The following is a 21,352-nucleotide window of genomic DNA, read 5'->3' as shown; positions in this document are numbered from 1 at the left end:
CTCATGTTTTCCAAAGATGTTGGCTGTAAGAAGTGCAGGAGGATTGAGGAATCTGCTCACCACCCCTGACATCAGCTGTACTCTGTGTTTCTGCTCATTAAAATGGAAATGGTACTGTGACCCTTTTTTCTCCTCTGAGTACCCTGAAGAGACAAATGGCCAGTGGCCTATGATTTTTGGGTGTAAACTGATGCAGAAAGAAAGAAAGAAGGAAAGAAAGAGAAAGAAGCTTCTTAAAAACCATGGCAGGTCCATTCATTTTCTGGAAATTTCCACATCCATTTTTAAGGAAACTGTCTGTATAAACAAGAGTTGCAATGTTTCACAAAGTGGTAAGTTCCCAGGAACTGTAATTTGATACGATTGAGTTAACTAGTAACAAATTAAAGTCATGCAATTTTAAGGAAAACCAGCAGAGATAAACAAGACTTCTGTTTACATTGGCCTACTGACTGACAATGAGAAATTTCCTACCTAAATGTAGATATTTTTACATCTTGAGATTATTTCATTACATTGTCATGTCAGTTTGATCAAATTGAGAGCTGCAGTAACAGTACACCTGAATATTGCCTAGCTGTCTAAAGGAATGGTTATTTTTAAATACAATGTCTTTTGCACTACATAAATTGAATCAAATATGGTTGAGGCTTGCCTTGAATTTAGCCCAAAAAATATTAAGCAAACAAGTTGTCTCAGTATTTAATTGTTACTTTTATCCTTGTTAAATCCCTTAATTAAATATAATATTAAACATAACATTAATTAAAGATTATTATGAAGCTTCAAGTAATATGTCTAAATGCTTAAAAGGAGAAAGAAAAATGAAACAAGAACACAAGCTAGGCTTATAAATAGATTTAATATAAATTAAAAATCTAGCATTAAAAAAGTAACATCATGAATGCACGAGGCATTTTTTCATGTTTGCTAGCACCAAAGTAACAGCAAAGGTTAAGAGCAGTGGAGATGGTGTATTCTATACAAAACAGTGCATTAACCAAATAACTTTCATTTAGCAAAGTGACAGACCAGTTTACCTTACAACTGCTCAAACATCATTACTATGACAAAGCGAGAGGATGCACTGCAGGAATGGAGCAGAAGTCCCATCCTGAGAAGAGATCTGTAACACAACTGCAGCTAGGCTGCCCTGGCAACAAACCCAGGGGGATTAACAGCATGAAGAAGCTCTGGTCTATAAGCCAGGTGGAAGAGTGAAAAGCCCTGTGTAGGGAGCTGGGAGCAGCAGGGGCTGCTGCTCCAGCAGGCAAGGCAGAAGGCAACTGAGGTGAAGGAGTGGCACTATCCTGCCTCCCCCAAGGAGTTCTCCTCAAAGCTCTGCTCCCTGAGTCCTGTAGGCTGAAGTGCTTCTCAAAAATTAATTAGAAATTAAATGAATGGGGCCTCCTAAAAACTGTTTGTTTATTAGTAATTGCACAGCTCCTACAGGCATAGCATTCAGAGTATTTCCCTGTACAGACAAGAAGACAGCAGCAAGATCATCAGCGAGAAGAGCAGCAGGACTTCCTTATCTGCAGACTGCCCTTATCTGTGCCTGTTCACACTGGTATTGTTCACAGTGGTATTGTTCACTCACCTGAAATTAAGAAGCGAGGTGAGGAAGCTGATCTCACCTACTCAAATTCAGCAGTCCCATGAAAGGGCTTACTATATCCAGGAATCAAAGGTTTATGGAGTCAAAGCCAATGTTGCATCTGAGAATAGCACTAAAAAATTATACTCAAGCTGCAAAATCAATGCTAAAGTCAATGATGAAAACTGATTTGCAACAGTTCCCTCTAAGTCTGTAATGCATTTCCTTTCCTAAGCAGGAACAATTCTCAATTTTTGTTGCCAGACACAACAAGAAACTTGATGCCAATATTCTCACTTCTTTGAGAGTATAGAATAATAACTCAAATGGGCAACTCAGCCTTTGTATTCTGTAAAATTCCATGGGCTGACACATTGATTTGAGAGTTACGTTACCTCCCATTCAGATTGCACACTAGGATAAGGAAGAAACCTGTTACAGTGTGGGTGATAACAGTAAGAAAAGGACAACAGTTTAGGTTGGTACCTTTGACAGAAATTTTTCAAAGAATCTCTTCTTTAATATGACAAAGAACTGATGTGAAGCCCTATTTTACTGCACCCAGCTTTTCTACTTGGCTTTGCTAGACTTGGGTAAACTGCTTTTTGTCTTCTCTTGATCTCCTCAGGATTCAGCAGCCCTTGCCAAAAATAATTTTCCTTCACAATTCCCTTGCAGAGGTTTGCACCATTTTAATGCTGTAGCATCACATATCCTTTTAATCCCTGCCTACACATTTTAACATTTCAAACGCATGATTATTTATAAGCAAAATGCCACCAGGGCTTTGGTGAGGTAAAGTGGTTTAGTGGGGACTGAAACTGGGGAAGGGGGGAGGGGAGGGTGAGTCATCATTTAGTGTTTTTAATCCTTCACTCCTCCTCTACTGGGCTTTGTTATTAGCAGTAGCATTTACTCACTTCGAGCAGGGCCAAGACAGCAAACAAGTTGTCTGAATTCGAAAGCCGAACAATTCCAACTCCTAATTCAGCCATGCACGCCTGCTCCAGGCTGTTCAATCCCTTGAGACCCCTTTTTGTAGCCTAGCCTTTAAGTGCCAACTCATGGATGGCCTTTGGCTGGGTTTTGTGCATTCGCACCTGCTCCTGCAAGAGGGAGAACAGACTGGGATGGAGTGACGCCATCCTTAAGTTTTGTGTTGTATTCAAGGCTGGGCATTGCCACACCAAATGGAGCAAACAGGTTATAAAAACTGTTTGCACAGACAAAGCAAGGCACTTGACAATCACCACCACTCCAACTAAAACACCATTTGGAAACAAGTTGCACTGCATGATGAAGGGGAGACAGCACTTGTTCAAAATCTCCTCTCCCCTTCAGTCATTGCTCAATAGAGCAGCAAAAAATTTGTCCTCCAGCCCAATTATACCACTCTGCTGATGCTGTAACAAAAGGAGAGAGGGCCATGACAGAAATAACAAGATAACCTGCATCTCTAATGGACGCAACAGCAGGAGGTAGAACAATTAATTTCTATCACACACCATTTTTCTTTCCACTTCAAGAACCCTCTCCCTCTAAAAGCTCCTTCTATACCCATATGAAAAAAAAAAATCTTTGAAGATTGATTCTCCAAAGACTACCTATATCTCATACTTTTTTCAGTTCCACTGAGAAACAACTATGCCTTAAGGAATGAGAGTCGGGCAGTGCAGGGGCCTGAACCCATCCTGGGAATTGACAACATGTAGGTTCCAGCTCTAGGCTTTTTAGGGCTGCTTAAGTTTGGAAAAAGTCTTTTAAGTGTGGATGCCTCAGGTTCACTTGCCGCACATACCCATATTTCTGCACCAAAATACTTGCATTCAGTTTCAAAAGAGTGAGTACTCTGGAGTACTAGGAATAATTAAGGACAACTAAGAATATGAAGAACCTTTGAGAATTAGACTACTTATTTCAGTAAATTAACTAGGTAGCAACTGTGAAAATGCTGATGTTAGACAGTATTAACTTCCTGGGCTATAAATGGATATAATTTTTACTTACCTGACAGGTGTGTCATGAGAATTAGCTAATATTGACACTTTGATCTTTAAAATGCTTTGCCAAGTATTAATTAAGGAAGGACCATTTTGCATTTAAAATACCAAGTATTTTGAAGTCGAATTTGTCTCCATCCCTCTCCTAAAATGGAAAAGAATCTATTGTTTGTTTTTCTACATATTCCCCAAGAGATCATTTCAGAGAAACATGAGAAAGGAAGACTGACATGCAGATCTGTGTTTCAAGGAGGATGAATGAAAACGTTTAAATAAATAGCTGTGTTTTGCTGTAAGAATCTTCTCTCCTGTGGGTCTTTTAGCCACACCTTTAGACTTGGTCAAATGTCATTGGATTAGGGAGAAAGGTCGCTCATACCCTCCAATAAACCACAATTTTATAACTAATGTGCAATATTTTTTTTTTAAAAGACAAGTCTCAAAGTGAAGTATGACAAGTACATAAAGTGTTTCAAATATTCAAGTCTGCAACTACTGGTAAAGTGTGGCCTCATTTTCTGTAGAGGGAAAGGTGCCAACATATGGGTAAAACTCTATTACAGTTCATTTGCAGCTAGTGATACGAAATATGTACAAAGTTGTACAATGCTTCTGTTAGATGGGTCACCATGTAGGCTTCTGCTAGAGAGAAACAGAGAGTCAAGGCTTGCCTGTGGAGCCAGCTTTCCCCTTGTGACCCCGTGCTCGATAAGGGCAGGACTTTCACCATGGGCACTCTCATTGCCAAGATATAGCAGCAAAGGCATGACATTTGGCCTTTGCATGACCTAGTGAATATAAACTCACATTAGAGAGAAATAAAAGATTGTATTTGATAGCATGTGAGAAAACAACAACAGAGTAAGTCTCCAAATAAGCTGCTCTACACACCCTGGAGAAATCATTATGCAGGGCTTTTCTGTGGTTGTTATTGCTGGTGGTTACAGCCTGACCTGGTGTCACAGGCTACTCATGCTGGTAGTGCAGAGATGTCATCTCTCCTGGAACTGAAGTATTCTCCTTAAAGTTAGCCAGGCAACACAGGGAAGACCGAGATGGAGGGAAAGAAAAAAAGACAGGACGAAGGTACTGGAAGAGATGCCGGAAATCACATACATGAAGACAGATGCAGCCCAGGTGTTGTGCTCTTGCATGCCCTTTAGGGTCTCAGTGTGACAGTGGCATAAATCTGTGGGAATATTTTGCAAAGTCACATTCTTGCCCACTGCCCAAGGCATGTAGAAGATATGGAATAATTTTTGCCTGGTTTGGTGACTTAAGTCTTATGGATCTAACGATGTGATTCTGGGGACTTAGGTCTGATTGATTATTATGTATAGAATTAAAGTTCCTTATGTGACTCCTTCATGATAGTCTCTATAATGGGATTATCTCTGTTACCTGCCTCATTTCACGCACAGCATAGACATTACTTAATGAACTAGTAACTCCTAAATATTTATTTTTCTCCTTAATATCAAGTGTGCCTCTATGCTTTATTTATGTCATCCAAATGTTGTTAAGAATTATTTATAGCATTCACAAGAGCCAAGCTCTTATAAACAATAATAAATTTTACAATAGCTGGCTGGATTCTGAAACTAATTTTTGAGATGGACACTGTTTTTGAGAAAATATTTCATAATCCTAGAAGTCTAAAAAGCATCTCTGTAGACCTTCCAGGAAGAACCTGCCTACCAGTTAGCACAGCTTAGTGAGAGCACATGACATAATGTGGTCCTCACCCTTCACAAGGGTGTTTAAATCAGGCTATTTATGATGCCAGTGCACACATTTTACATAAGAAATACTGCTGAGAACAGTGAAAAAACACTCAGTGCTACATTAAGAACCAGTTCCTGGGATCACAGATTACAAAATGTGCAGCAATAACCTAATTTCGGTATCTAATCAGGGCTGAGTGTTCTTTCCTTCATCCTGTGCACTCTCTTACCTGTGCTCTATTTGATGGTGCCTGCTCCTGATTCCCTCAGGTACACACTCCCCTTCCTCCTCCTTGCAGTCACTGCCTCATGATTATTTTGATGTATCACAAGCATAATTCAACAAAATTGGTTTTTCATCATCTCCACCAGTCCATTTTATGTTTTTCCTAGACTTTCCTTACTTTTGAGTGGAACAAAACCCTCAGTCTCTCCATTTTTTTAACCTGTTTTTGAGGTAAGAAGACACACCAAGCCAACATTTCACTGGGTTTATCCAGCATTCCATCTTTGTCTTTTATCTCTTTGAAAGGTCAGTCCAGAATTTCTTTGGAAGAGAATGAGGAGAAGTAAGTTTATTCCACCTTCTGACTTTATGGGTAAATCAGGGTCACAATTCTACCAGTTATTCTGCCAAACCATTACAGTGTATTCAAGCTCAAGCCTCAAATTTTATTTCCAATTTTGACTAAACCAGAACTTTTAATAAATATTTCTAGATGCGTTACACATCAAAATGGATGATTATAAGAGCAGGTGCTGGATTTCACAGATTCAGGGTTCTACCTCCAGTTTGTGAGTGGCTGCAGGTAAAGCCACTGCTCCTCTTGGTTCCCATGAGGTCCTCTGATCCCTCCCTTCATCTCTGCTATCTTTGTACATGAGAATATCTCCATAGCCACTTTTGAGATACAAAACTGAAAGTGCATATGTAAAGGTATTTTCTCCTCTCAACAAAAAACCATTAATTTGGTATTACTGCAAAAATGCCAGCCAATGTGAGGCCAATTAATTTTTGAAAATGATTGATGTTTAGAAGGATAAATCTCTAATTTTAATGTCAGATACCTGTAAGAGTCAGACCAAAAAGGTTTACATTTAGGAGCTCAGACTACATTTGCACTAAAACAAAATATCAGAAAAATAACATATACTAGAGATATTATTTATTTTTACATGAAGGACAAAATACTAGCATCGCTTCAGCAGGATGTGTTTATTCCTCTGCCAGATCAGTTAATAATCACATTGCCAATATTATATTCCTCAACTTCCTGAAATACAGCTCTGCTTCATGTCTTTTAGTTGTTGCCACATACATACATACATGAAATTACATTTTAATTGGGCAGATATCTCTTATAGTTCAACTGGCACTCAAATGGTGCTCTCCTGCTAAACAGGTCCTTAAAAACTACAAAGAAGAAAGCCACAATATTCTGTTTATTTCACAAAAAATGGGAACTAAAGATAACCCTTTCCAAGTTTCCCAGAAATAACAGTTGAAGATCGAGTGGTGAGAAAAATGTGAAAGCAACTGACAAAAAACTTTTACATGTACAAACTTGGCACACACATGGGATAGTTCAAGAAGTGTCACTGGCCTGAACAGGGTCATTTGAAATGTATTTTTAGGATCTTGAAGCAACTAAAGTGACTGGTCTCAGTAAGTAACTTCAAACTGCATTGTTTTGTTCAATACACATTGGAAGGTTTTAAAGGACTTGATTTTATACTTTATAAGCCTACACACATTTCAAACTGGGCCAGTTACTAGTAATGGAAAGAGTCAATGCATAGCCTAATAAGTAAATCTTTTACCTAATGTACAATGTTGTCAAATCTGAGGATCTTCATTTTTAAGCAGTCCTATATCACTAGACAACCAGACAGCACTTTGCAATGCTATATGCAGTTCCTGCAGTTTTCAGTACTACTGGTCAGCCAGTAATTATTGAAGACAAGTTTATAAAACCTGAAAGGCTAGAATTACAACTGTCCCAGCTTGTTAGACATTTAAGACATAATCACTGTCCTCTTTAACATCTAAGTCATTAATTCTATACTTAATTCAGCATTTGGAAAGGCTTAGTTGACTGCTTCCAAGCTCATCAGTCAGGCTCTGGGAAAAGGAAGGTGAGATCGTGGGAAAAATGTTATATGAAAAAACACTGGAACGAATCTGTGGTAGTTAGAAGTTCATGGCTATCACTGTCCTGCACATCAGAGCCACTCAAAGTCTGCTGGGGAATGACTTGCAGAGACACAGCTTTGCCTCATACACAAATATATACATACAAATACACATCTGCAGGCACACAGGGGATTCATATTATTATGAGATTACAGATAAGGAAGGCAATTACTTTAAGAAAAATAATGGTGTATTCGCCAGCAAGGTAACAGATTCAAGAGGTTCTAGAAAATGAACCAAAGCTCTTATTGTTAGAGAACTATTGACTCCAGGTTTGAAAAAGTGACCTCAAGTGAGCAATGATGCACTTAGCCTGGAACTTGCAGCTGCTGTATTTCACTCTAAATTGAATTGCCAATCCAGAGTGCAATCTTTTTCCACTATAATCTCACATCTTTGGGCAAGTATACAAAAAATACTATATATGGGCTGCACTATTCCGAGTTAGACTAAATTCCTGTGGAAATGAAAATATGTCTGCATTACTGAATTTAAGAATCCATGTGAGTATTCATATGGGAGTATTGGTTTTTTTATCTTTTTAAGGGTGCTTAGTGGCAACTTCATGTTGTTTTCCCTGCAAATAGTACTTAAGTATGCAAGTGACTAACAGCACATGGCCCCATTAAAAGCATTTAGGTATATTAGCCTATAGACCCACATAATAGAGATTCTATACCCCACACACACATATGCAGAATGATCAGATCCTGCATTCTCGCCATAATAAAAGTGGTTGCCAATTTATAGTATCACCAATGCCAATGGGTTGCAAACATAAATAATTGACACACAGTGTGAAATACTTACATTCACTTTTCCACTATGTCTTCCTCACTACAATCAAGTTATTTTCCAGGACAGTTTAATCTTCTTACTAAATAAAAGAAGGCAACAATTAAAAATATATTCATATGCATTAAGGTATGTTCAATCACATTAAATTTATGAACTTTAAAATATTGATTTAAAATCATCTATAGTGTAATATAAACTTGTAATTTGTTTACATACAGTCAGTTTTATTACATTTTAAACACAATTTTATCACACTATAATTTTCCATCCTGAAACTAAATGGGGCAATATTGTGTATTTCAATAGCTGCTTGGATAATAAATCAGATGGACAGTTGCTCACAGATGTACAACTAATTACTGAAGAACTGAGAGCTAAACTGATGTATTACCCAAAAGAATGCCTAGCATTACAGATGGGTTATTGTATGATTTGGTACTCCTCTAGCCAGAGCTTGAACATGCTCTGACCAGTCTCAGTACTTGGCACCTCCCCTGACCAAACATTTTAGAATGGAAGAGAAGCACTGCCTGTCCCTTTAGGGAAGGGTAAAATACCATCAGATATTTTTTAACATCACTGTATATGCTGTAAAGTGATAAAAACAGTTCACGTAGATTGTTCAACATAAATGTGAAAATGACAACTGTCCTCAAAAAAATATCCCAGGCAATAGACATAGTGACTGTTGTATGCCTCGACCTGCTCCTCACACACAGTTATTTCTCAGTTGCTTTTAGCAAAGCATGCAATGCACAATCAAACAGATTGCAGCACAAGCCAACACATGTACTAAAAGATGACCACATGGCAGTTCCCAGGTAAGAGAGCCCAAACACCTGGCAAAAGGCACCATCTTTTCTCCAAAGCCATCTCATCTCAACTGAACATGACTTTTAGACTCATGTAACGCTGGCTTTCAGGGAAGTAAGACACAAACATCAGCAGGACTTTTATTTTCCCTTCATGTTTCTTGAGGCTCCAGTCCTAAACCAAACTTATTTTGCTAATATTCCATGGGATTTAATTTCCTGTGTTCATACCCTATATCTAGTTGCTTCAGGAAGATTTTTTTAAGACTATGTATATGCATCTCTTTATGGGGAAAAGCTGTATTAGAGAACAACCCTCACTGGGTACAGGATGAACATGGATGTTCAGCAAAATTGTGAGATGAGGCATATGGGAGAAAAGCTGGGTGAGATATTTAGATCGCAGCTGCATGATGCAGCCTAACTGGAGAGTGTAGGATTGGACAGAGGAAGGTTGTAGGAGGGAAGTGTAAATAAAGCAGCCAAACCAAGATACAAACAGACAAAAAAATTAGACTGTAGGACCAAGGTAAGAGCCAGATTTCTTTCTATGTCTTTCCAACAACAGGAAAAACAGATCTGGTGAAACTTAAATATGTAAAGGAAAACAAAATTCAGAAGTAAAAGGAAGAACAAAAGAATGTGAACCATTATCATCCTGTTGACAGCCAAGAAGGAAGGAGGTGGAGGCAGTCAGCAAGAAAACAAGACTTGATCCTGCTGAGAAGTTTGCTTTATATATCCATGTTTTCTCTTTCCTTATGAGCATTTTTGCAATCATTGCTAAACGGTAATTTAGGCACGTCTTGCACAGTTGGTTCACCTGTTAGCTTTGCAGATGCCAGAACTGAGGTGCATGGAAATTAGTATTTGGCTGAGCCTGAAAAAAGTAAACAAATGCTGCCAACCCTAACTGTTATGTCCAGCCAGCTATACTCCCAATAGTAAAGGTATTAATAAAGGTATATCCTTTGCTACAAATATCAGAAATGTATTTATTGAGAAAACTGGTTCAGCCATAACCGAGGACCTGGCGCAAAGTCTTCTAACTACTTATGTGGCAGCTCTCACATGTATACACCAGGCATTTCAGTCTGTAGTTCAGCTGTGCCAGAGAATGATGCTACCAAGTTGTATTCAATTTTCTGCGTTATAAAATTGGAAGCCTTTTTCATAAGAGGCTTGGGACACAAGCCAGAAATCTCATTCACTGTCTCCCTGTGTATTCAGACTGAGTCATCAGATTTTCCAGGTTTCTCCACTCAAATGGCACACGCTTTGGATGGACACAGGTGGTACCATCTGCCACAAAGCTTCTTTGGTTTGTTTGGTTTTGTTTCTTCCTTCTACCTCCTGCTCATAGCACAACAGCTCTTTTTCAGTATCTTACACTGGATCTGGTCTTTCATGGTATGAATTTGGCCAGCTGGCCAGTCAAAATGAACTGCTTGAACTAAAGGAACTTCAACACATATTGCTAGCACAGGTCCTCTAACAGCTGGAGCCACTTGCAAACTGACCTGAAGCAAAAAGTACTTGGACAGCACAGAGCAATCATTCTTTAAAGATGACAGAAACCATGAGCACAACAGAGCAAGTGGGTAGGAGGATGGTCACATAAACTAAGTTCAGTCTAACAAGGCTAATCTTCCCGTTTCTTCTCTCTCCACTTGACAGAAAGAGCCCTGCCATGTGGGTTAGGAATCAGTCTTCTCTGAACTGCTTTTTGGAGAGGTCTTCCTCTCCCCTCCATACCGCAGAGGACAGCAAGAGATTAGACTACTTTTAGCACTTATCCTGTCTCAATCTGAACCAGCTTAATTGCTCCCATCTTTCACATTATACAATTTCTGCCTTTCAAATTGAAATACACTTTTAGGGGGGAAGGATGAAGACCACCTTGTATGGTAAATGACCCAGTAGAAACAGGATAAACGTGAACAACCTCCCCATCCTGCAAGTGCCCTTTCCCTCATGAGGCAACCGAACCTTGAGCATTCAGGCTCAAGGTCTCAGAAACCATCATTTCAAATAGATGACAAACTCGGTCTGATTGGTTGTGTCCAACTGCAACATTTTGCAAGTAGGTAACATGCTGCCCTGGCACTGCAACTGCCAGGGAGATAATGGCTTCTGAAAGCAGCAAGGAACAAAGTGTGACACTTGTTCTGCAGTGCCTAAAGCTGATGCTGTTGTAAGTACGAGTAAGAACATATTGAGTTCTTTTTTTTTTTTTTTTTTTTTTTAATGTTTGCTTCTAGAGCTAAAAACAGATCATAAACCACTTTTCTTTGAGGAAGGATTTTGTTTGTTTGTGAAAAAGGGCAAGCACTGGGTCAGGGATCGAAAGTTGTGCTATCCGGTTCCCAGACACAAACTTTATTCCCCTGAGCCTTCAGCTATATGTAACATATGGAGCAGATACTTTTCATACAGACCTTTACATGCCCATGGAACTTTTATCCGGCTGTTGAGCTAACAAACACAGCGTCCTTGATAGGATGGAGCACATGTAAAACTACATACTGCTTTTTGAGCTTAAGTTTGAGAATGGATCTTCACATTTCAATGTTGAGAATGTGACATTTCAACACTGAGACCATGCTCATATGGAAACAGGATATAGAATTTAATATTAAAAACTTTAGAGTAATATCAGATGTCAACCTAATACTCTAAACATTGCAGTGTATTTACATTTGTAATTAGCTCAGTATCACACAATATCCAGCCAATGCATTATCTTCCCTCACATTTGATTCTCTAGCTTACATGACTCTTGGTCATCTCTATTCTGCCCTCTCCACCTCCTTGACCACAGACACCAGATTCCACTTCTAGGACATGAACCCCTGAGTTTTATTACCGACTTCATTTCTCCTCTGCTTGGCTTACTGCTATTCTCTTGGCTAGCTCTAGACAGCACTTTTTCAGAATGTGAGGACAATGACTTTTTTTTCTGAAGGCTTTCTCTTTCTTTTGAGAGCAAATGGAGCTAAGGCCAGGCACCATGACATACCACCTCCATGCAAGAGACCTGGTGGTCTCCTAGCAAGGCAAAATGATCCCCACATAGTGAGCATTACCTAGCACAGAGCACAGGAGACAGACCAGCATTACACAGCTGAACAATGTTTACTCTTAGTTTTCCAGGAATTCAACATAACCTGGCACAGTCAAATTTTTCAATTACCCAGTGTCCTGGTTTTATCTGGGACAGAGGTAATTTTTTTGCAGTAGCTGTGAGGGGACAGAGCTTGGAGATGTGTGGACATGTCTAGGTTGTTATTCTATACCATCCACATAATCACTGGCATGGGTGGGACATGGGGGGGAGGGGTGTTGAAAATGAGGATGCTTATTCTAGGAAGAAAAGTTTGACTTTGGGTCACACAAAACAGTGGCAGGTTGGCCATTGTTGATTTTCTCAGGGTTGCACCACCTCAGGTTGGTTGGTGAGCATTTATTTCCATGTAAATCACCCTCTTTTTGTATACTTTTGCTATCAATATTTTTGCTCTAACTGCTCATTTTCGTATCTCATTGCTGTTTCCAGTAAATTGTTTCTTTTCTCAACCTGTAATTTTCCCCTTTTTATGTCTCCAATTCTCAACTCCACCCCTGGAGTGGGAAGGGGAAAGAAAGCGTGGTGATCAAGGGAGTGGTTGGTTTGGGAAGAATCTTGGTGGTATGGGGGAGGCATTTATCTGGACTATTTCATTTCTAAACCGTGACCCAGAATTCAAAATTAACCAAAGATCACAAGTTGAGTTTTCCCTTCACTTTCCTTCTCCTCCGAAGTCCTAACACAGTATTGCTGTTTCCCTCTGTTCTCAATTCTCATGTAGTCCTCCTTCTCTTTGATCCTTTGGTCTCTATGGGACAGGGAAGAGAAGAGGCAAAGAAACATATGGGAAAACAAAGCAGACTGCCATCTGTGTTTGTGCTGACCCTAAAAACCAATACAAACACAGACCAGTTAGACTAGTTCACATTTGCGAGCAGTTTTCAAAGTACTGAAGTAGCCAAATAAGTTCAAAATACCAGTAAGCATTTCACTGACAAGAAGTATTGGGAATCCTGTGTTATTCTGGTGTTATGCAGATTTACAGGTAGCTCTGTGCTTGGCATGAAATATTCTACAGCTGCTGCTGTGGTTTAAAACATCACCAGCAATACCAACCATCCCCTCTTCACAACATAACTGTTAGCTACTAACTGAAGAACACAAAAATTCACCAAAATTGTTCTACAACCATTACTGTTCAATCAAGGCAAACGGTGCAACATCCAAGAACACTGCTCCAGAGCCTCACACCTCAAAAAAGAAAATCAGTATCTTTTATATTACATTCTCCCTTTCATCTTCATGTCACTGAAGGCATTCCACAGGCAGTTTTACTTCTGACAGCACTGATTTTCAATCAATCTGCTCTCGCTTGGATTTGAAATAGGACACTACATGAAATTGGATCCTGGTAGCCTCTAACATGCCCAGGCTTGCACAGGAGGTTAACAAAAAGAAAAAGAAGGGGTTTTTTAAACACAGGGTGCTAGTAAAAGTGATTTTAAAGTGCCACTTAATTTCTCTTAACTGGAAGTAATGTATTACCTCTATAAAATATTTTATACTAAGTTATTGAAATTCTTTATTTATACTATGCCATTGGTGCTCACCTCACCTTAGAAACACACATTTTACTAGTCAACCAAAGTGATACGAACCACCAAAGTAAATAAGAATACTTTAAAATTGGCTTCACTACCTTTTCCCATATATCTGCCAAGCTGGGGACCAGTCCTGCAGTCTCTTTCATCATGTGCTCAGTACTCACACAAGAATTTGAAGGTTTACTCCTTGAATTACAGAATACAGCCTGTCTTACTGGAAAAAAGGAGCAGGCATGACAGTGTGAGTGTGAAAAAGGAGAGGAAAAAATGTGACATGTAGGAAGGTAAAAAGGAGCAAAGATTGTTAAATGGGGAATGAGGTATGGATAAGAGAGTAAAATACATAGAGAGCAGCAAATAATGGTGAAGAAAACAAGAGGCAAGGCATAAAAGAATAAAAAGCCTATCCTGAGCACTGCAGGGCTTTAAATGCATTTGTATGACATTGAACAGAGAAGAAAGTACAGGAAGAAGTGGAGAGATGAGAATTTAAAAAAAAAATTAAAAATTAAAAATCACCCAAAGTTCACTGCTTTGTCATCCTGAACTGAGATGTCCATTCCTCTGAAGTGGGGTTTGAAAGGATGTAAGGACTACTGGTACAGTGAGCCAGGCAAGCCTCACCTGAGACCAGGTGGATGCATCAGTGAATTTTCCAGTGTTTTCTTTGATAGTGACTGATTTTTCCCATGATAGCCCATTGCACTGCAAATTTCATGCTTTTGTTTGTTACCAAAAGTGGAAAAAGGAACCACTACAAAGCCTGGTTGGAAGCTTCAGTGAAATTTCATCTTCTCCACTGAAAAATGTATAAAAATCACAACCTTCTCATTAATACAACAGAGGCCTGGCTGAGCCTCTTGCTGAAGATCAGAAAGCATCTCAGCAATTCAATGTTATAACACCAGGAATGTCTCATTTGTCCATCAAATCCAATGAACAAGGTGAATCTCAGACTAATTACAAGCAATATAAGAACACTTTCCTTTTTCAAATCAGACCGAAGGGCTCTTCTCATTTTCAGTGCCTCTCAGAGAAATCAGCCTGATTCCCTCCACACTCTCCCTTGCTTTCTCTGTGACCTGTCTTCCTAATCTGGAATCCTTCAGAGCTGGGGACTGGACCCCCTGCCTTGATTCCCATCATCTGCACTGATTTATGTTAGCAAGCCGGGGCTGCTGGCCGCCAGCACTAGCTTCTAGTTCCCTAGGAGAGATACATATGTTGTCACTTTTTTAAAAAAGAAAACCACTCCAAGCAGCGATAGGAGCTGGCTTGGGCAGACACTGTCCTATCTCGCAGAGCAAGTCCCAGCAGGTTCTGTAATCACGGGCTCTGCAAACGCTGATTTCCCCTCACCCCTCCAAAGGACCCGAACTTGCCCCGTGCTCCCGAGCAGAGATGCACGCACCTGAAAGCGCTGCCAGGGCATGGCTGGGCAAACCCCAGCTCTTCCCCTACTAACAACCAGCTTTTTAACTTCCTTGCTTGGCTTATTTTTTGGGACTTTTTTTGTTTTTTTTGGTTTTTTTTCCCCCCCTCATAAAACTTCTGTCTTTCATGCTTACATGGAGCATGAGCTACAGGAATAAGTGTTTGTTCAGTTCAAGCACTTTTTTTTTTTTTTCCGCCAGCAGAGCAAACCACGTTTGGATGCACACGAAGGGAAAGGCAATATTTATAAAGGAAGTTCCCACACTTCCTCTTCAAACAAATCACTTTTGGCTGGTTTTGCAATTACAGACCTACCGTAAAAAGGGGGTGGAGGAATAAAAAAACATTGGGTATATTATTTCCTTTTAAAGTCACTTGCTTCTGAAAATCAAGCTTCCAGAGAGGAAGGAGTTAAGCACTCAGGACAAACTGTCAAGTTTTCAGTAACTAATTTACTCTTCCTGTAGGCCTGGAGGAAATCCACAGCTGCCACAAATATTCCTTGCTCATTTCAATACTACTCGTTGTGAAATGGATTTTAATGGCCAAGCAAAGCCATCCAAACCACAGATGCAATTAAAGCCACCGAAACTGGCTCCACAGAAGGCAGGGAAGTGCCCTGTGCCTGTCTTGGGGCAGATGCCCTGGTACAGGCTGGCAGAGACACCAGGACACCTCAGCCCCATCCTTGGCACAGCACACAGTGCTGCTGCTGACAGGAGGGATCCTGCTCACTGGGAGGCAACAGGGCTCCTGACAGACCAAGTGCAGCAGGCAATGGACAGGGAGCCAGGAGCTTCCTGCAGCCGGGACTGGAGCTGCCTGTGCTGCCAGTAACCACTGCACACCAGTGCAGGGCTCTGCAGGGCAATGCTGCGTCCATCTGAAAGCGTTTGCTCTCACTCAGTTTTCACCCCATGCCCTGGTCCTTAGGTTATAAAGCTCTGCCACCCCAAACCCACTTGCTTGTAGTGTTACAGCATGAAAAACCTCTTAATCCATGGGCTAACTGTATTTGACAAGCCAATTCCCCTCCACACAGAGTGGCTAATGTCTGCAACACTGGCATAGGAAGTAAAGATTTTTCTGACAATTCACAATAAATCAGCTTCCTATTTGAATTGACATACCTTAATTTCTTCTGCAGTGTGCCAAACTACTAGTCTATCCAAAAGGTCGGTAGTCCTCTGGTATTGAAATCTGTATTAGATTCACACCCAGTGAAGGAAAAATAAAGTTTTCCCGAAACTCTTATCCAAAGCTTGGGAGGATGGAAAATAAGATCAGCATACCTTACTGAAAATAGTTCTTGAGATAAAAGATACGATTGCTCTGGCACAAACCTCCCTCCCCCTCTCCTCCCCTCCTCAGTCACAGTGAGGTGCAAATGCCTTAGGAAACTCCCTGTCTCTACTAGCACTTTTTTTCATGTTTAATCTTAGGTTAGAACACAATTGGATTTGGACTTGGTTAACCTTTCATGCAAGAAAATTCCCACACCTTTGAGTTACTAATTTCATTTGATAACAGCTGCAGAAAACTAGCTCCATATTTTTGAAGTTAAATCACTACCAAATTCTGTTTTCCGGTGCCAGCTGTTCAGAACAGGGCTAAAAACCTTTCCAAAACAACTGCATTTAAATTATTAATTAACACCACTTGGACTATTATGACTAAAATCAATTAGTTTGTGCAAAGGTATCTACAAACTTGAAACATAGCAACAGTGAAAGAGATTCTCTAGTTGATGAATAATTAACACAGCTTTTCATTTGTTTCACCTCACATGCCAAGTAGCACAAAAGCCAAGTCATTAATGTGAGTGGATCACAAAAGTTAACAACAGTGATCATTACACATTTATAGCCACTAAACTGTTTAAGTGATAAGTTTGCAGGACGAAAATATCTACAATATCAGATCCAGAACAAACTAAAATACAGTTTTGACTGGATGAAATAACAAAGAAAACAGAGCTGACTCCTCAGCCTTTTTTTCCTGTAGGTAAGCAGGAAGATCTGTCATCAGCTGCAAGAAGTTCGGTCCTCTGAAACCTCTGTCTTCAGACCTGCAAGATTCACAAAAGTGGCTTCCCATTTCTGGAAGCAAAACACTGTGGTTTGGCCAATTATCTCCACATTTTTACCATGAAGGCATGTGATTTTATACCCACACACATACTGTTTCCTCTCAGGCACCAAAAGAAGCATTTTTCTAGTCTGACATGCTCCAGGTTTCTTGGCAAAGCACAACTCTTCTTTTAAAAAAGTGAGTTTTGGTAAACAGTGTGCAGATTTCCTGGGGATTACCAGAACTACATATCTCTTGTTAAAATATGCTCCAGTGACATGAGATGATGTCAACGGAAGGACAGCATAAATCATTAATTGCTGCAAAACTAAAAGCTTAGCATGTGTTAATTTGCAACATTCCTTAACTGGATTATTCAGGTAGGAATCAGCAAGCAGTTGCCATTATGCCAGTGGTCTGACACTACTCTGCTTTCATCCTACTTAACCATTTATCTCCAGATAAGCCTTTACACCATCAAAAAACTAAAAAAAGTTGGATTTGTACATGTTCGTTTTTATTTTCAAAATTATCCAGAGTATCTCTCCAGTGAAATGTCAGAGATTAAAAAAGTATCTCAGTGGGAGAACATCCATTGCCGTTTAAATGTTGAATTACAGCAAAGCACTAAGAAATTATATAGGGGTTTGATCAAAGAGCTTCCTGTATGCCCTGTTAACAGCTCCTCTGTGTGAGGCAACAATGGAGATATTTTCACACTGTGCAAACACTAACTTTGCAACACTTCTCCTCCAAACAGGAGGCTCACCTGCTTCCCTCAGTACACAACACACCCTCTCCTTCCTCTTTACATTACCCTTTCTTTGTGCTTTTCCCCATAGCCTCCTTTATATCCCATCAGCAGAAAACAGAGCCAGCAACATTAGACTTGAACTTCCTACCACCTGACATAAGCAGACTCAAAAATCTAGACAAAACAAGCTGTCCCATTTCTGCATTATCTGTGCACTGATTTCAGAATCTAAAACCCTTCTGCTCACAAATGAGAAATTATGTGACTTCCTTCATGATATATGATGGAACTTTCTCCAAACAAAGCTTATCCAGTTCTCACCCAAAGCCTGCCTTGCCTTGCCTGGGGTTATCTTGTACATGGAAAAAAGTTCCATGAGACTCATCTTCACCTGTCTCTTAGTGTACTGGAAATGAAAGCATAAATTACATGCTTTCCTTGCAGCACCTCTTCTTACTGGGTCAAAACTTTTACACTCCTCCTATTTCCACGCCTGCCATCAACCCGTTAGCACATACTTTTCATATCTTTCAAACAGATGGGAGTTAGGGGATGAATTATACTTGGTTTCACAGTCAGCCCAAACCCAGGCACAATCTTATTACCATAGACAAAGGAGCCCACCGATCTGCTTCATTTGGCCATAAAGGTTTGCTCCATTTTTGCATTGATAAAGTACTTAGTTGACAAGGCTGTGGCTTAAATATTTCGCAGAAGGAAGACTTTTTAAGAAGCAGCACTGGCTCACTCCACTTAAAGGGAAAAATGATCTTTTGGCTGCAAAAATGCCCTCCATTCTGCTGTGTTTGGGCCCCCGTGGCTACAGAGCTGAATGGAGGATATGTAAACTGAAAGTGATGTTAGAAAGGCAATGCCATGGTCTTACTGGCATGAAACCTATTATGTACTCTGTGCCAAAAGAGCTATTGACATATTATGGTCTGGAACATACCTGCATTGTGCCTATGGCCATAAACTGGCCAGTTTTGATTTCTGGGTCTCAGCAATAGCGAAGTAACTAGAAACAAATTGTTTTGGGTGAATGTGATGATTTTCCCCTCTCTGTAAAGAAGTTGCAGTTTTTCTCAGTATTTCCTGTCTGTAGAAATACTGTGCCAAGGAAGCACTTGCACTGTAGGACTCCATGGCAAAGCTGTCTCTAATTGGCATGCCTATCTGCCCATCTCACCCAACAAAAGAAAGCATTAATCCACATCTTCAAGAATTCAATAGTCATTTAAGCAGAAGGTCAGGTACCTAATGGGCTGTCAAGTTCAGGCTGTCTATGCTTCTGTCTTCCCGGCTCCCCAAGTTCCCAAGCCTTGACTGAGGGCTCTCAGGAGCTGGGTACTTTGTTTTCCTGCCAGAGCACTATGAAGGGTACAGCACAGCTTTGCAAATTTAAGTTGGGATGACATGTTCTGGGTTTGTTGAAAGAGAAAGGGGGGGAAAAAAAGCAGCCAGGAAAAGGCACACAGCAAGGCCAGAGAAATAGTCTAAGGATACTGTTTACATAGAATACATAGATAGATACATATAATATGAATATACATAGATGCACAGAATGTATCTATATCTACACACACACACACACACACAAATATGTTTTGTAGTGCTAAAGGTAGAGAGCGTGATTGTACACATTTCCCAGGTCTTTTTCAGTGCCATGAATTATGGAGTGAGTCTGAAGACTACAGTCTGGAATGCAGAAACATTGCTACAGCTCCCAGAAATTTCCAGGAGGTACACAAAGAGCAGGGAGCCCCTTCCAGATTCGCTGGGACCCAGCCCACTGCACATACTTGCTTTTGAACAGCCTCGTAAAACCAAAACATTTTTTTCCAAACAGATCACAGGTCACGTAAGCTTCCCAAGGGATATATTGGTTACAGATGTTTTCATGTAATAAAATATTCCACTCAACTGCAGTATTTCTAACTGATAATGCTAAAACCAAATTACCCTTGTCTAATGGTTATGTCCCCAATGTACTCCTTACCATGGTAAACACTGGCTCATTTGTTACCATTTAGCCACATAATTTTTTTTAATATGCACATGCCACAAATATAATGTATTTCAAGTTTGCAAGAACTACTTTAACTTTTCAATAATATACACTTAATATTCCCTTTTTTTTTTGCATATTTCTAGAATAAATTATGCCTCTAAGTTTCCGCATTATCATATAAATTTGCATTTAAAAGTTATCTCATTCTTTAAACATGAGTGAGTCTAATAATTTTCCAATATTTAATTCTTGAACTTGAATATTTAAGAAAAATCACTCTATTGTCTGAATGGTTTAGTGCTAATAATGAAACATTCAATTTGGTGTCATCCTGGTAGAGTTGTTAGGAAAGGTCATTGTGATGGTATCTCTAAAATGATTGAGTAGTTCAAATTACAAAAAATTTAAAAATTAAAAAGCAAAAGGGGAGGAGATAATTGTAACTATTCAAAATGTGCTTACAATATAGCACTAACAAGGATGGCTATGAAGAAGAAAAAAATTTTGAAAAGGAAACTTAAGTAGTCTTTGACCATAACAAGGAGCCTCACTCAAACAAGGGAAGCTCATGAAGTATATGGGACTACATCTTTATGAAAACTTCCACCTTGGCATTTTTATGTAAAAGGTCAGATCGTTTGGCTTGAGATACCCATTCATCATTGCTCTCCTTTTTGGATCATCAAGATACTTATGCTTGGATTTCAAATACGGACATTCAGAGCAATGGAACAAAGTGACTCTTGATGTCCTGTAACTGTTGTATGTTGCCACTTCACAGACAAAGTCAGCCTAGTCTAATTACACTTCAGTAAGACTGGAAACATAGCAGGGACAGAGTATCCTCTGTGGAGGGAGATCTATACCACTTAGTGCTACCGGCATTATATCAAAAGCAGAACTTGTCTATTTTTAAGAAAATGTGTGAGTTAGTAAAAATTGGAAGTAGGTCTGGACTTGATTAAAGAAAAAGAATTCTTCAAACTTCATAATGCTACAATCCAGGTATTCACTGCTTTAATGCTAATGTTCTGTGTTTAGTAAAATATTCTACCCTTTCTGAGCTACATGTAGCCACCAACCTTGATAAGCAATTTTTGCAGTTATCCAATTCAAATATATGCTTGTGCTTGGTAAAGAAAAACATCACTTTGTATTGTTGCAGTGGTCAGAAGCATGCTTTAATGACGTGCAATTGGGAGGAAACACAGGAGCATACAGGAGCATTTCCCTCCACTCCCCCATCCCAATTGAAAGAATAATTCAATCTGCAGCAAATCACTTGAG

At 39.7% G+C, this 21,352-nt stretch overlaps 1 protein-coding gene across 5 annotated transcripts in view; it reads right to left on the bottom strand.

Annotated features, from left to right (window-relative positions):
• Positions 1-21,352, bottom strand: part of PLXNB2 (plexin B2) — a 253,194-nt gene that overhangs the window by 106,412 nt on the left and 125,430 nt on the right. For 4 of the 5 annotated variants that reach the window (XM_033057708.1, XM_033057711.1, XM_033057709.1 and 1 more), the window contains exon 4: positions 8,326-8,392. In XM_033057708.1, coding sequence (XP_032913599.1) covers positions 8,326-8,327 — 2 coding nt within the window. In that variant the 5' untranslated portion in view covers positions 8,328-8,392. Of the gene's footprint in view, positions 1-2,517; positions 2,591-8,325; positions 8,393-21,352 lie in introns of those variants that run through there. The other variant, XM_033057712.2, reaches the window with a different exon arrangement.

The sequence above is a fragment of the Catharus ustulatus genome, chromosome 4 (genome assembly GCF_009819885.2).
Source record: "Catharus ustulatus isolate bCatUst1 chromosome 4, bCatUst1.pri.v2, whole genome shotgun sequence".
In the NCBI taxonomy this organism is placed as follows: Eukaryota; Metazoa; Chordata; class Aves; order Passeriformes; family Turdidae; genus Catharus; species Catharus ustulatus.
Note: the sequence above shows the minus strand (reverse complement) of the source record. Positions and strands in the feature narration are given on the sequence as shown.